Here is a 17238-nt window from a genome sequence, read left to right on the forward strand (position 1 = left end):
CTATGCCCAGCATTTGTCTTGAGGTATCTTTACCACGTGGAAGAATTATGATACTTGGTAGATTCGATATGAGGCACGAATTCTATTTAAGGGTTGTAATTAGGAAGGAAGAAGAAAAGCTATAGAAGTAGCAGATGGAAGAAAACATGGGAAGATTGATTATTTCTTTGACATATCTTCTTGTAGAGTAACATAAGCATGTATAGGTTTTAAACTACTAATTAAATTGCACACACATATTAACATAATAGGAATACAGTTACATAACCAAAGCAGACCTATAATTACCAGCCATCTCCAGTGAAACCAAGAAAACCAGTTAGGCGTCCTAGGCATTTGTGAAAATTTATCTATGATATGATGGATATTGTACAACTGAACTTGAACAGTCTGAGAGAAATCAGACAAGTTAAAACAACCCATTCCTGGGGATGGTTCACATCCCATATGTTCTTTTAACAGTAGATAGTCTGTAGTTGTAAGATTTTGGAGCGCTACAACTTGCACTTCTCCTAATTCTTGGTTGAGTTCCGACAGTATAGATCCAGTCAAATTTGTTGTTTTACTGTATGTACAGGCCAGCTTAGATATCTCCTTCATTCCCATGGCAAGTCCAGGAACCAGTGGGATGAATGCAGCTACAACTGTAGCAGCGCCTGGATCTTTGTTGAGGTTTTTTGATGCTCATCTTCTGGTATGACTCTTCCAGAGAGAGCTAATGTTGGAAGTTCTTCCTCATATCGTATCTTAGTTCATTTTCTGGGTAGCAATTAGGCTTTGATCCTCTGTATAAGCACAAACAGACCCTTTGCTCACACTTTGATATGCCCTTTATACCATTGTGTAGAACTCATTGGAGATCACCACACAGGAACTGCTTTTTTTTCTTGAAGAGAATCAGAAAAATGTACCTGCATGGCCAATAATCTGACACCCTTTAAGTGATCAAAATTAAGGATATTTAAAGCAAGCATTAATCATTGATTTATAATTAGTTTTATCCTATCAGTGAGTAATCCCCCTTTTCTTTCTTTCTTTTTTTTTTTGTTACCATTAATCTACACTTAGATGAAGAATATTATGTTTACTAGGCTCTCGCCTATACCAGGTCCCCCTATAAACCCCTTTACAGTCACTGTCCATCAGCATTGCAAAATGTTGTAGAATCATTACTTGTCCTCTCTGTGCTATACAGCCCTTCCCTTTCTCTCACCCCACCAATATGGATGCTAATCTTAATACCCCCCTTCTTCTTCCTCCCCACTTATCCTTCCCTACCCACCCATCATTCCCAGTTCCTTTCCCTTTGGTACCTATTAGTCCATTCTTGGGTTATGTAATTCCACTGCTGTTTTGTTCCTTCAGTTTTTCCTTTGTTCTTATACTCCAGAGATGAGTGAAATCATTTGGTATTTCTCTTTTTCTGCTTGGCTTATTTCACTGAGCATAATACCCTCCAGCTCCATCCATGTTGCTGCAAATGGTAGGATTTTCCCTCTTCTTATGGCTGAGTAGTATTCCATTGTGTATATGTACCACATCTTCTTTATCCATTCATCTACCGATGGACATTTAGGTTGCTTCCAATTCTTGGCTATTGTAAATAGTGCTGCGATAAACATAGGGGTGCATCTGTCTTTCTCAAACTTGATTGCTGAGTTCTTAGGGTAAATTCCTAGGAGTGGAATTCCTGGGTCAAATGGTAGGTCTGTTTTGAGCATTTTGATGAACCTCCATACTGCTTTCCACAATGGTTGAACTAATTTACATTCCCACCAGCAGTGTAGGAGGGTTTCCCTTTCTCCACAGCCTCGCCAACATTAGTTGTTGTTTGTCTTTTGGATGGCAGCCACCCTTACTGGTGTGAGGTGATACATCATTGTAGTTTTAATTTGCATTTCTCTGATAATTAGTGATGTGGAGCATCTTTTCGTGTGTCTGTTGGCCATTTGTATTTCTTTTTTGGAGAACTGTATGTTCACTTCCTCTGCCAATTTTTTAATTGGATCATTTGTTTTTTGTTTGTTGAGACGTGTGAGCTCTTTATATATTTTGGACGTCAAGCCTTTATCAGATCTGTCATTTTCAAATATATTCTCCCTTACTGTAGGGTTCCTTTTTGTTCTATTGATGGTGTCTTTTGCTGTACAGAAGCTTTTCAGCTTAATATAGTCCCACTTGATCATTTTTGCTGTTGTTTTCCTTGCCCGGGGAGATATGTTCAAGAAGAGGTCACTCATGTTTATGTCTAAGAGGTTTTTGCCTATGTTTATTTCCAAGACTTTAATGTTTCATGACTTACATTCAGGTCTTTGATCCATTTTGAATTTACTTTTGTATATGGGGTTAGACAATGGTCCAGTTTCACTCTCCTACATGTAGCTGTCCAGTTTTGCCAGCACCATCTGTTGAAGAGACAGTCATTTCACCATTGTATGTCCATGGCTCCTTTATGAAATATTAATTGGCCATATATGTTTGGGTTAATGTCTGGAGTCTCTAGTCTGTTCCACTGGTATGTGGCTCTGTTCTTGTGCCAGTACCAAATTGTCTTGATTACTATAGCTTTATAGTAGAGCTTGAAGTTGGGGAGTGAGATCCCCCCCTACTTTATTCTTCTTTCTCAGGATTGCTTTGGCTATTCGGGGTCTTTGGTGTTTCCATATGAATTTTTGAATTATTTGTTCCAGTTCATTGAAGAATGTTGCTGGTAATTTGAGAGGGATTGCATCAAATCTGTATATTGCTTTGGGCAGGATGGCCATTTTGACGATATTAATTCTTCCTAGCCATGATCATGGGATGAGTTTCCATTTGTTAGTGTCCCCTTTAATTTCTCTTAAGAGTGACTTGTAGCTTTCAGAGTATAAGTCTTTCACTTCTTTGGTTAGGTTTATTCCTAGGTATTTCATTCTTTTTGATGCAATTGTGAATGGAGCTGTTTTCCTGATTTCTCTTTCTGTTGGTTCATTGTTAGTGTATAGGAAAGCCACAGATTTCTGTGTGTTAATTTTGTATCCTGCAACTTTGCTGTACTCCGATATCAATTCTAGTAGTTTTGGAGTGGAGTCTTTAGGGTTTTTTATGTACAATATCATGTCATCTGCAAATAGTGACAGTTTAACTTCTTCTTTACTGATCTGGATTCCTTGTATTTCTTTGTTTTGTCTGATTGCCGTGGCTAGGACCTCCAGTACGATGTTGAATAACAGTGGGGAGAGTGGGCATCCCTGTCTAGTTCCCGATCTCAGAGGAAAAGCTTTCAGCTTCTCAATGTTCAGTATAATCTTGCCTGTGGGTTTATCATATATGGCCTTTATTATGTTGAGGTACTTCCCCTCTATTCCCATTTTCCTGAGAGTTTTTATCATGAATGGATGTTGAATTTTGTCAAATGCTTTTTCAGCATCTATGGAGATGATCATGTGGTTTTTGTCTTTCTTTTTGTTGATGTGGTGGATGATGTTGATGGATTTTCGAATGTTGTACCATCCTTGCATCCCTGGGATGAATCCCACTTGGTCGTGGTGTATGATCCTTTTGATGGATTTTTGAATTCGGTTTGCTAATATTTTGTTGAGTATTTTTGCATCTATGTTCATCAGGGATATTGGTCTGTAGTTTTCTTTTTTGGTGGGGTCTTTGCCTGGTTTTGGTATTAGGGTGATGTTGGCTTCATAGAATCAGTTTGGGAGTACTCCCTCTTCTTCTATTTTTTGGAAAACTTTAAATAAAATGGGTATTATATCTTCCCTGTATGTCTGATAAAATTCTGAGGTGAATCCATCTGACCCGGGGTTTTTGTTCTTGGGTAGTTTTTTGATTACTGCTTCAATTTCGTTGCTGGTAATTGGTCTGTTTACATTTTGTGTTTCTTTCTGGATTAGTCTTGGAAGGTTGTATTTTTCTAGGAAGTTGTCCATTTCTCCTAGGTTTCCCAGCTTGTTAGCATATAGGTTTTCATAGTACTCTCTAATAATTCTTTGTATTTCTGTGGGGTGCATCATGATTTTTCCTTTCTCGTTTCTGATTCTGTTGATTTGTGTTGACTTTCTTTTCCTCTTAATAAGTCTGGCTAGAGGCTTTTCTATTTTGTTTATGTTCTCGAAGAACCAGCTCTTGGTTTCATTGATTTTTGCTATTGTTTTATTCTTCTCAATTTTATTTATTTCTTCTCTGATCTTTATTATGTCCCTCCTGCTGACCTTAGGCCTCATTTGTTCTTTTTCCAATTTCGATAATTGTGACATTAGACTATTCATTTGGGTTTGTTCTTCCTTCTTGAAATATGCCTGGATTGCTATATACTTTTCTCTTAAGACTGCTTTTGCTGTACCCCACAGTAGTTGGGTTTTTGTGTTGTTGCTGTCATTTGTTTCCATATATTGCTGGATCTACATTTTGATTTGGTCATAGATCCATTGATTATTTAGGAGTGTGTTGTTAAGCCTCCATGTGTTTGTGAGCCTTTTTGCTTTCTTTGTACAGTTTATTTCTAGTTTTATGCCTTTGTGTTCTGAAAAGTTGGTTGGTAGGATTTCAATATTTTGGAATTTACTGAGGCTCTTTTTGTGGCTTAGAATGTGGTCTATTCTGGAGAATGTTCCATGTACACTTGAGAAGAATGTGTATCCTGTTGCTTTTGGATGTAGAGTTCTGTAGATGTCTATTAGGTCCATCTGTTCTAGTGTGTTGTTCAGTGCCTCTGTGTCCTTACTTATTTTCTGTCTGGTGAATCTGTGCTTTGGAGTGAGTGGTGTGTTGAAGTCTCCCAGAATGAATGCATTGCATTCTGTTTCCTCCTTTAGTTCTGTTAGTATTTGTTTCAGATATGTTGGTGCTCCTGTATTGGGTGCATATATACTTATAATAGTTATATCCTCTTGTTGGACTGAGCCCTTTATCATTATGTAATGTCCTTCTTTATCTTTTGTTACTTTCTTTATTTTGAAGTCTGTTTTGTCTGATACTAGTATTGCAACACCTGCTTTTTTCTCTCTGTTTTTTGCATGAAATATCTTTTTCCATCCCTTGACTTTACATCTGTGCATGTCTTTGGGTTTGAGTTGAGTCTCTTGTAAGCAGCATATGGATGAATCTTGCTTTTTTATCCATTCTATTACTCTGTGTCTTTGATTGGTGCATTCAGTTCATTTACATTTAAGGTGATTATTGAAAGGTATGTACTTATTGCCATTGCAGGCTTTAAGTTTGTGGTTACCAAAGCTTCAGGGTTAGCTTCTTTACTGTCTTACTGTTTCACTTAACTCGCTTGTTGAGCTATTATAAACACAGTCTGATGATTCTTTATTTCTCTCCCTTCTTATTCCTCCTCCTCCCTTCTTCATATGTTGTATGTTTGTTCTGTGCTCTTTTTAGGAGTGCTCCCATCTAGAGCAGTCCCTGTAAGATGCCCTGTAGAGGTGGTTTGTGGGAGGTAAATTCCCTCAACTTTTGCTTGTCTGGGAATTGTTTAATCCCTCCTTCATATTTAAATGATAATCGTGCTGGATATAGTAGTCTTGGTTCAAGGCCCTTCTGTTTCATTGCATTAAGTATATAATGCCATTCTCTTCTGGCCTGTAGGGTTTCTGTTGAGAAGTCTGATGATAGCCTGATGGGTTTTCCTTTGTAGGTGACCTTTTTTTTTCTCTCTGGCTGCCTTTAATACTCTGTCCTTGTATTTGATCTTTGCCATTTTAATTATTATGTTTCTTGGTGTTGCCCTCCTTGGATCCCTTGTCATGGGAGTTCTGTGTACCTCTGTGGTCTGAGAGGCCATTTCCTCCCCTAGTTTGGGGAAGTTTTCAGCAATTATTTCTTCAAGGACACTTTCTATCCCTTTTTCTCTCTCTTCTTCTTCTGGTACCCCTATAATGCGGATATTGTTCCATTTCGATTGGTCACTCAGCTCTCTTAGAATTCTTTCATTCCTGGAGATCCTTTTATCTCTCTCTGCATCAGCTTCTCTGTGTTCCTGTTCTCTGTTTTCTAGTCCATTAATGGTCTCTTGCATCTCGTCCACTCTGTTTTGAATTCCTTCCAGAGCTTGTTTTATTTCTGTATTCTCCTTCCTTAGTTCTTGCATATTTCTCTGCAAGTCCATCAGTATGGTTATGACTTTTGTTTTGAATTCTTTTTCAGGAAGACTGGTTAAATCTATCTCCCAGGTTCCTTCTCAGGGGAAGATGTAGCAGATGCCTTAGCTGTGTGGGTTAGTCTTGTCTGGATCAAAGTTTTTTGCCTTTTCATGTTGATAGGTGCTATTGACTTTCAGCTGGGAGAGCCAACCTTTCCACTTGCTACTGGCCTTTCTTTACTGGGACAACTGAGACCCCTAGTGGCTTGTGTTGGGCAATTGTGTGTAGACTGGGTCTTTGTGTCTTGCCGGGCAGGTATGGAGGAAGCTCCCTTGCTGAGGGTGTAGCCAGCCACTGGCTCCTTCTCTGCTCTTGCCGCACCCCAGAGGGGTAATGGATGGGGTACTGTTTGGCTGTTTACCTCTGTGAGGGGTCTCAGAGCTGTTGCCCAGGGGGTTAGTGTGCCCGGGTTTCCCTGTAATTTCCAGCTTCTGGACTGTGACCTGGGTTGTTTCCATCCAGCTGTTGCACCCTGTCCCTTTAAGACTTTCAAAAAGCACTCGCTTTTCTTTGTCACGGGGGCATCAACTTTGGGACCCACTCAGAGGTCTTGCTGCCCTGTTTCCCTAGTTTCCAGCCCTCCACCCATGCACTGTGTCTGCTCTTTGGCATGGATGGCTGGGGCTGGGTGTTCAGCAGTCCTGGGCTCCCTCTCCCTCCCTGCTCCGACTCCTCTCCTCCCACCGGGAGCTGGGGTGAGGGGCGCTCGGGTCCCGCCGGGCCAGGGCTTGTATCTTACCCCTTTCACCAGGCGCTGGGTTCTCGCATGTGTGGATGTAGTCTGGCTGTTGTCGTATGTCTTCTGGTCTCTCTTTTAGGATTAGTTGTATTTATTGTATTTTCAAAAATATGTATGTTTTTGGGCGGAGGTTCCCACTGTCCTACTCACACCGCCATGTTGGCTCCCCCCTAACTCCATGGTTTTTAAAGTGGAACCTTAGCATAAAGGTGGAGTCCCTCCTGATCTTACTATACTATTTATATCTTGCCATTTTTCACCACAGGCTGGAAGAGTTCATCATCATGTTTGTCTCATGCCCCTGCCTTACCTCAAGAATATACACATTTATCCTTTAAGGTTGACATCCTATGTGGGTGCATTTTGGGGTGCCCCAAAGCTATAACAATAGTAAATCAAAGATCACTGATCACAGGCCATTGTAATGAATATAATAATAATGAAAAACTTTGATGTACTGTGAGATTGCCAAAATGTGACACAGAGGCATGACATGAGCAAATGCTGTGGAAAAATGGCACCATCAGATTTGCTCGAGTCAGGGTTGCCACAATCCTTTAATTTTTTAAAAAAACACAGTATCTGGGAAGCACAAAAAATGAGGTTTGCCCATACTTAATAAATAGTCTTTTGGATGACATAATTAACTGAAGTGACTGGAAGAGATAAAGCCTACACAGGTGTTGGAAGTTGGATGTGGGAGGTCAAGAGAAAGCAAGATGCCTAAGTGACAAGTTTAGGTTTATGGGTAGATACAAATGACAAGTTTGGTTATGAATACATAATTTGCCAGCCTTCTGTTTTCTTTGGATTTGAGTCAGCTGATTTTTTTTTTTTGGAAAGGACCAGATAGTTTTGGCTTTGTAGTCCATGTAGTAACAAATACTCAATCCTGACATTGTACAAAATCAGCCATAGACAAACTATAAGTGAACAAGTGGCGATGTTCCAGTGATAGGTTATTTACAAAAACAGGCAGTGGACAGCATTTGGCCCATGGGCTTTGGTTTGCAAATTCCTGTTGCAGATTTTGAGTTCAGTTTTGAACAAGTTTAATCTGAGGTATTTTTGAGGCATCCATGTGAGTATGCTTATATTATAAATTATTCTTAAATCTGTGCCTTTAAAAAACCACTTCCACATGGGCTTAATAATTAGAACAAGATTAAATATTGAATCTTTGGTTATCATCTCTTAGGGAACTATGTCCTGAGAGGGGGATAAGTAAGAGGTCATTTGTAGTGAACGTGTCTATTTTAAAGAGATGGCTGTGCTCCTGGTGGTATTTTGTCAGAAAGAGATAGCTAACTAGTGTCAGTACAATGTGTGTTGTTTAGCCATCTGAGTATATGGTATTTTTAAAGAAACATGAGTGTTGTAAAAAATGGGGAGTTTCCATATGAGGCTACTCTGAAAAAAAAAATTCTCAAACTAAGTCAACCTTTTTAGTTAGAGGTACAGAAAGGTTTAATGAAAACAGAGCAACCTATATTTATTTTAGAGGCAAACTGTTCAGTTAGTCTGGGAGCTTTTCATTATGTAAATTTAAAACAAGAACCCACCCCATTGCTCCTTGTACTTCAGGGAAATGCAAGCAATTGAAATGGAAATGCAGATCGGTTAGGCGGAACTACTATGAAATCTGCTCTCAGTGTATAATTTAAAATGTATTTGTAAGTTGTATGTATAATAATACTGTGTTCCTTTACTCTTGGTTGGTTAGGGGCAGAAATGTCCATTCCATTCATTTACTTTATGTGCTCGGCTGCTGTAGCATTTTAAGTTGTTTGGCCAATTTCATTATGAAATCTAAGTCCAGAGACCTCCCTGACTGTGCAAATCTTTAATTCCACTGCTGCTTCATACTTGCCCATTAAATCATAATAGAGTATAACTGATCGTTTTATGTAATCCATTCAGACTTATAGTGAGAAATGGTGCATTACAAGGTGAAGAATGGAAAAGCCCAGAGAAGTAAATCTGTGGTCACTAGGTTCTCTAAAGGGCACAAAGATTTTTCTTCTAAATTCCAGCCCTTTGGAGAGCTTATTAGTGCAGTGCTTCCCAAGTTTTACTTATGACCTGAGGTTCTTTAAAACACACTGATGCCTATTTGGATTCAAATGTGCTGGCGAGTTTGGGAACCACAAGCTTAATTCAAAATAAAGTCTCAGTAAGAGTATTAGCTATTGACCCCTGGGACCTCCAGGGGCTGTGTGGTGAGATGAAGCTCTGAATGTGTCCAAGAATGCCCAGGGCCTACTGTAGCAAAAAGCCATTCCTAATAGCACTGCGGTGACATTTTCTTCTTAGAGTACATAAAAAAGGGTGATGCCTACAATTACACATTTTGAGTAAGTTGAATCTGTACTAATGAGTGTTTTTATTGTAATAGAGCAGGCCTGAAATTCTGTGTCATAGTCTAATCATGCTGCCTAAGATTAAAAAATAGGAGCTGAGTCTTTAAAAAAGACTTTGAGGGGCTTTAGAATTCCCTGTGAAGCTCTTGCTAACCGCTCCAGCTTACCCACTCCCCACCAGAACCTAAACCAAAACCTGGCTCTTCTTTACTACGAAAAATGTAGCATTCCTGTGCATTTTTTCCTAAAAGGTTTTTTCCATAAATTAGTCAGGACAAATGTATTTTAATGAACAAATGGTGTTTTAATAAGAAAGCTCTTTTTAAATGAGCTCATTCTATTAAGGTTTAATAAGTAAAAATAATACTGCCAAGAATTACGCAGTGAAAGCACCAGCCAGCTTGGTCGACAGAGTAAGCTTTGAGAAAATGCAAATTGAATTTCACCAAAGAAGGCATCTTCCCTGGAGTGACACAATTTCCTTCCCCATGGAAAACGTCTGCGTGGGGAAAAGAACAGATCTCTTCTCAATAAAAAATGGATGCAGCAGCGGCGTGTATAAAAATTCTCTCTCCATCTTCTGCATTTGGCAGCAAGACAGCAACTCATTTGGTTTTATTTTAAAATTCCAGTGATTAGAAGGTCTGCACATGCCCTGCGGAGAAGCTTTCTCTCTACTAGAGCCAGGCCCCAGTTCTCCCTGTGCTGGGGAACTTCAGCTGACAGGTGCCTTCTCATTGTTTCTGTCTGAGCCAGAGGCAGGGGAGTCACCGCTGATCTTCTGAGCCCAGGACTTTACCACCCCTTTTACGAGTGTTCCCAGGAGACACACGTGTCTCCAGTCATGTGATTTGCAAGTCCTCTTTCCCGTTGGAGCTACCTACTATCCATGCAGGAACTTGAATTTCTTGCTAATGGTGTAGCAATGTCAGAAGAGCTTCCCTTACCAGATGCAGAAGCAAGAAAGAGTGTATTAGGACATTTTGACTGTAGGTAGTAGGTGACCAATGAAGTGTTGGTTAACCACCAAGAACAGTTTACCATCTCATGTTTGAATTCAGGGACAGCGTAGCACCAGTGTTGGTTGATTTCGTGACAATTATGCTATTGTTAAAAATAATTAAACAGGACTATTTAGGTGATACGAACTTTACTTAACACTTCATGAAGCAGTCTCTTTTCAGAGGACTGCAAAACTGAGCAGAAGCCATGATGCTTTTATAGGGCAAAGAATAAGGAAGAGACGAGTATAAATTATTTTGACTGGTTGGGACCACATAGCCAACCTTGTTTGGGGTGAGAAGGGCCAGAGTTGGCTTGAAGGTCACGGATTGGCTGACTGGATATACTACATTTCTGGTCACATGGCACTTGTTCAGAGGGACTTGGGAGTTTTCTAAGTTTTGGTTTACTGACGTGGCAACCTGAGTAGGAGTGGCTCCATCTTGGACTTAGAAAGTTATTTCAACACCATCAAGAACAAAAATTCTTTTTTAATCTAACTTTTTGTGTGTATGCTATATTGGCTTTGTTTCTTAGGCTTGTGTCTTGGTTGCAAAGTGGCTGCTGTAGCTCTATACATCATGTTTGCACACATCAAATTTCAAAGGCTGAAGATGGCATTTCCCTTCTCTCTGCCTCTTTTAAGAGTGAACACTTTCCTAGGAAACAATAGACTGATTTTTGCTTTCATGGACCAGAACTATATAATTTTCTCTTTCCTAAACTATTGATTTGTCTCTCCATATAATCTATGTGTCATGCATGCTATTAAATGATGGTACTAGCTTTAAAGTTCTATTTTCTTGCCAAGGGCTGGGATTTCAACCAACCTTCTCTATGAGCCAGCTACTGGGCAGATTGACTATTCAATAGCCATGAACTTTGGCTTCCATGAGGAAAATGCATCCTTATCAGGAAATTTAGAACTATATCTTCTAAGGAAGAGGATGGTAAACATCCCAGCTTTCTTCCTAATCTTTCTGCACCTTAAGTTTGGCTTCCCAGCTAAGGGAGACACAGCTTTATTACAGGGTTCAAGATAAACTTGAAATTTGCATTCCAAATACCTCTGGCAAAGTAAATTGACATTGTACTTGATTCTTCATGGCCCTAAATTATTATTCTCCCTTAAATAGGTGCCATGGGCATTTGCAGCAGATGGTTTCTTATGAAACAAGGCACTGAATTTGTGTGGATGGGTATAGCTATGCACTAATTATATGCGTCGCTTTAAAAAAAATTCTCACTGGAGCCTTTAAAGGTTACCTGGTACCTTCAAAGAACACAGATTGTATTTTCAGTAATGATATTTTGTTGACAAAGCAGGTAAATTAGACTTGTTCATTTGGAGCAAGAGGCAACTTCGTTGGTTTAATATGCTCAATTAAATTGAGTTATCTACTTTAAATGAAAATTGAAACCAAATTAAGTAATCAGTCAATGTAAAGTTTGTGGTTACAAGCTCTTGTATATATTTGGATAAGTTGAGAAAAAAGCTGTTCAGCATTGCTGGGCATTTTATTTTATTCTAAGGGGAAAAAAATAGTGAGCTGGCAAACACTGAAATTGGCTATAAAATATTACATATAATGATGACTTGTTTTTATATCTGTGTGAGCCCTACATCTAGTCCCATGGATCAAGTTTAGCCATATGGCCTGTTAGTATCTGCTAGTGTTGGAATCAGGCAACCTCAAGTTCAGCCAGTGAAATTTATTTATAGTTGGTTTTTTTTTTTGGCTATTTTTTCTTACTAATCATAAGGAGGACTTTTAATTTGACATTTAGAAGCATTTGTACTACTAATAATTTTGTAGATTCCAACTTCTTGAAATGTGACATTTGTAAAGTTAATGCATGTCTTTTTCTCTATTATTACAAATTATTTCGTTGATTTTATAGCTTTGGAATGGCTGCCAGTGACTTACTGCCTCAAAAATGATGTTGAGAAAGAAATGATTATGTTCTATATTTAGTTAGATTTATGAATGCTGACCTGGGGTTTGTGCTCAGGCAGATGAGTTCACATGAGTCATTTGAAGATTCTTGGGTCTTTTTATTTCAGAGTTAACTACATTTGATTCTGATTTTGAATATAGTTCTCATTCAAGTTTTCATGGAAGCATCACACCCTGCTCTACACCGCATCCTGTTTTAACATAGCACCAAAATTCCAAAGAGCAATAAATTACTTTTCTTCCCCCCAATGTCTTAAAATCATGTATTTTTTAAAAGTCTCAGATTTTTATTACCTTTTTAGCCTATTTATTGGTTCTGTATTAAAAGTTCATTTACTAGGTTTGGGGAATACCAGACAAATCTGTTCATTGGAACTCGGTAAATGCATTTGCTTTTACAACTTGTAGATATGATATTATTTATTTAGCACATGTATTTTTCAGGATTCTGGTTCCAAGTAACATAAATGCAATTCAAAGTGATTTAGCATAGTAGAATTTACTGGTTTACATAATGGTGCAGTCTAGGGATCCTATTCAGGCATAGCTATATCCAGGAGTTCAAACAGGCTCTTCAGTAATCTTCAACTCCCCACTCTGCTTTCCTTTGTGTTGACTTCTTCCTCTTACAAATTCCTTCCTTCTTCTAGTCATGCGCACCAGCATTTTTGCATCCTGGAGATTGCAAAAACCAAAGATTTATATCCTATGTCATCTCAGTAAAAGTCACGAAGTTAAATTCCATGCTGGTCTATAACAATCCCATCTCTGACCCACTGTCTATGGCTGGAAGATTGGAAGGCATCACTGGTTGACAAAATGTGGTTCCCAGAGAATCCCCAGCAACAACACCTGGGATTTTGTTAGAAACATATATTTTCAGATCCCATCCCACAGCTAATGAATTAGAAAACCCTGGAGTCGGGCCCAGCATACTGGGTTGTAACAAGCTCCTAATGATTCTGTACATGCTCAGGCTTGAGAAGCCCTGCAGTATGCTAATTGGCCAAGCCTGGGTCATGTGTGCAGTCCCAGGAGCTTCAGTGTAGCTTCTATCTCATAGAAAGCACATAGAAAAGAATCTGAGAAACAGATATCAGGAAATAGGAAAAGCAGGTGCTGTGGCTGGAAAAGATGATAGATGAGATTTCAGCCCAATCAGTAAATTTGTTTCTCATGCCATTATTTCTCAGAATACTCTTGATTATGAGTCCCCCTCCAGAAAACCAATGCTGTAACTTAGCAAATATACATCCATCCTCCTCTAGGATGTTGTGTTTTAGTTTAAATTTCATCTCCAAATAGGTACATAGCTAATCATGAAAGGTTCCCAGACCAAATTATTTTCTGATCATGTTATTCCTGATCTCTTAGATATAGCCTACTACAATTAAAACCTTTAGTAATGAACCATATCATTTCTCTGTGATAAATAATATAGTACATTGATATTCCTTCAAAATTTTTCGATGCAAATAGCAGTGTTGCCTACAGAATTTTTGGACAGGTGGTCAGCACTGCAATATCATCCAAAATAACAATTATTTTTAAAGCACCTAATAAGGCAGATGAATGTAGGTTGTCATACTGATGAAGGTTTTTGTTTGTTTTTTACTTAATTTGAGACATTTGCACCTACCTGGGATAAGGTAGTAGAAAGCATGTCAGTATTTCTCAACTTGTATAAGACTCCTCTGGGCATTTGTTAAAAAATAAAGATCCAGAGGCTCTTTTGCAGGATATCCTTACTTAGGAGGTCTAGGGTGGGAAGAGAAAATCTGTGTTTTCAGTAGTCTCCGAGGAGTTCTTAGAAACAGGCATATTTGGCACACCGTGTGGTGGTGAAGAGTAAGGATGCTACAGAGGAAATGGTGTGGAGTCAAATCCTGTAGCTCATACTACCTGGGGGTTAGTCACTTAGCCTCATTAAATGCTGATTCCTGTTAATTGTTACCGTTTTCTTTTTTATTAACTAAACTGCCTGTTTCACCTTCTTATGTCTTCATGCTGCAGATAGAGGACATGCAGTGGGGTAAAGGAGTCCGGGAGATCCCCTCCTCAGTGTGTACACTGCCATGCAAGCCTGGGCAAAGGAAAAAAACACAGAAGGGAACTCCTTGCTGTTGGACCTGTGAACCCTGTGACGGCTACCAGTACCAGTTTGATGAGATGACATGCCAGCATTGCCCCTATGACCAGCGACCCAATGAAAACAGAACCGGCTGCCAGGATATCCCTATCATCAAACTGGAGTGGCATTCCCCCTGGGCTGTCATCCCTGTCTTCCTAGCAATGCTGGGGATCATCGCCACCATCTTTGTCGTGGCCACTTTCATCCGCTACAATGACACGCCCATTGTCCGGGCATCTGGGCGGGAACTGAGCTACGTTCTATTGACTGGCATCTTTCTCTGCTATATCATCACGTTCCTGATGATAGCCAAACCGGATGTGGCGGTGTGTTCTTTCCGGAGAGTTTTCCTGGGCTTGGGTATGTGCATCAGTTATGCAGCCCTCTTGACAAAAACCAATCGGATTTATCGCATATTTGAGCAGGGCAAGAAATCAGTGACAGCTCCCAGACTCATAAGCCCAACATCACAGCTGGCAATCACTTCCAGTTTAATCTCAGTGCAGCTTTTAGGTGTCTTCATTTGGTTTGGTGTTGACCCACCCAACATCATCATAGACTATGATGAGCATAAGACAATGAACCCTGAGCAGGCCAGGGGAGTTCTCAAATGTGACATTACAGATCTCCAAATCATTTGCTCCTTGGGATATAGCATTCTTCTCATGGTCACATGTACCGTGTATGCCATCAAGACTCGGGGTGTCCCAGAGAATTTTAACGAAGCCAAGCCCATTGGATTCACTATGTACACGACATGTATAGTATGGCTTGCCTTCATTCCAATTTTTTTTGGCACTGCACAGTCAGCAGAAAAGGTAAGTGAAAATGTACACCACACCACACATTTCAAAAATGTGTTTGTTTTTGTAAATATTGACACCAATTTGTACAGAGCAAGAGATTTTATATATGCAGAATGGTATTCCCAAGGGTAGATACATCATGAATTAATAGGTGTCATTGCTACGAAATCTAAATCCTGCAGCGACCTGTACCACATTCATCCCACTGGGAACAAACTAAAGGTAAGCTTTTCAAGTTAATTTATTATAGAATTATTCAATGTAGTAAGAGATTATCCAATATAAAATTATCTATTGAAATTAAACCTTCCTATTCATTGATGACCCACCCTCTCTTCTTCCACATGTATTTCCTTGGGATAGAACATGAAGGCCACAGTCCCTTATTCTCTACAGTAAGAATGGTCATTTTAGTTCTCTCTCTTCTTAGTGGCTGTCTAGGTTGGCACTGTAAACCGGATCTAGTATTCGAGCCATACAACCTATTAGAGTTGACCAGTTGCATATTTATCTCCATGTGGGTCCATATAGTTTCTGTTATCCTTCCATCCCTAGGTTCCCAACAGCTGGAAGCACATTAGTCACATCAGGTGGTTCAGAGTGATACCAGACACTTACCTTCCCAGCAGTGGGAGGGACAGAATGTAGCGGAGCAAGTGCCATCAAGCTGAAAAAGTTACAAGTCTCCACAATCAGAGGGTCCTCATCTGTTGTTCCTAGATACGGCTAGTGTATATGCTCCCCCCCCCATCTAGTTACAGATCTTTGTTAATCTGTAAATTGGGCAGCTCTAATGTGTTGATTCTTAATGCAATTAATGTATGTCTAACTGTAGGTTTGACACGTGTGCAAATTAGGCCACACTAAGGTGTTGATTCTAGACGTGATTCGTACACAGTTGACTTCTGTACTTAACTGGATGCTGTTTTGTGTATATGCAAATTTGGCAATCCTATTATGTTGATATTAGTAAGACCTGGAGTCCTTGACTTTAAGAAGGCGGCCTCATCCCCACTGGTTCAGCTGAAGGCAGATCTGAGGCCCGAGTCCTCACCAGGATGTTCTGTACAGTGTAGCTGGATGAGAAGCTAGCACAGAGCAGGTTTAGTCCAAGTCCATGGAACTTTGGAGAAATCACTTAACCATTCCAAGACTGGCTGTCCTAAATGGGGAAAACAAGGATTGAAGTAGGAATACCTATAAGTTTATAACTCTGTGCCTCTAGGAATTAGTTGAATATGACTGTTTCACTGTTACTTCTGTTCTCTATATAATCATATAAAAGATAAATAACATTTGGCTGGTTTTCCAACTGAAATGATGTCTTTTGCCTAAATTGTTTGATTCAGAAGCTGTTAAGTTTGTGCTGTGTTTAAAAAAAAAAACAGTGAATATCTCATGAAACCACATAGAATTCTAAAACCCATGGCAGTGCATGGTTCCAGATGATGGTTTTGGTCATAAAGTGTCTTAGAGGAAGTTCTTCTAAAATATGTGCTCAACAAGCATAGTATGTCTCCAACAGTAAGTTTCAAACTCATAATTCCTGTTTACTGTCTACAAAATCATCATGAATTTCATTTTATTGCTTCTGTCTGTCCTTTCCTAGGGAATAGTAAAATATGAGTTATGGTAAGAAAATACAGTAGAGAAAAGAAGAAAAATTTCCTGAATGTATGCTGGTGAGGTGATAACTGTTGGACTTTTTATGGAGAATGATGTGCATCATCAAAGCCTGTGGAGATAATAATTATTTCGTTAGGAAAAGAAACACAATTCCCCCATGCAACAGGTTAAAAACAGCAACTCATTTTCTTGTAAGTTTATTCTTGAGGAGTGTAAAAAGCAAGAATAATTTCAGTTGCTTTTTATAGATGAACATTTTTGTGATGCATATTCGACAGTAGAGATCTCTACCATTTCATTTGTCATTTCTAGCCATTTCTGTAAATTTTTTCCAGACAGTTCAAAGGTACAACTTATTCATTACAAACCTGAAAGTGATACAAGGTTTCAGGAATTGAATTCACTGATTCTAGTTGTGCTAGAAGACACATGCTGGTAGCAGTGGACTACAGGAAAAATGAAACTGTTCAGGCAGT

General features: G+C 39.2%; 1 protein-coding gene across 4 annotated transcripts in view; it reads left to right on the forward strand.

The window, feature by feature from the left end:
* GRM7 (glutamate metabotropic receptor 7) overlaps window positions 1-17238 on the forward strand; it is a 933157-nt gene that overhangs the window by 750598 nt on the left and 165321 nt on the right. For all 4 annotated transcript variants that reach the window (XM_037019391.2, XM_037019392.2, XM_073230966.1 and 1 more), the window contains exon 8: window positions 14213-15148. In XM_037019391.2, coding sequence (XP_036875286.1) covers window positions 14213-15148 — 936 coding nt within the window. The remainder of the gene's footprint in view (window positions 1-14212; window positions 15149-17238) is intronic.

Source organism: Manis javanica, chromosome 3 (assembly GCF_040802235.1).
Source record: "Manis javanica isolate MJ-LG chromosome 3, MJ_LKY, whole genome shotgun sequence".
In the NCBI taxonomy this organism is placed as follows: Eukaryota; Metazoa; Chordata; class Mammalia; order Pholidota; family Manidae; genus Manis; species Manis javanica.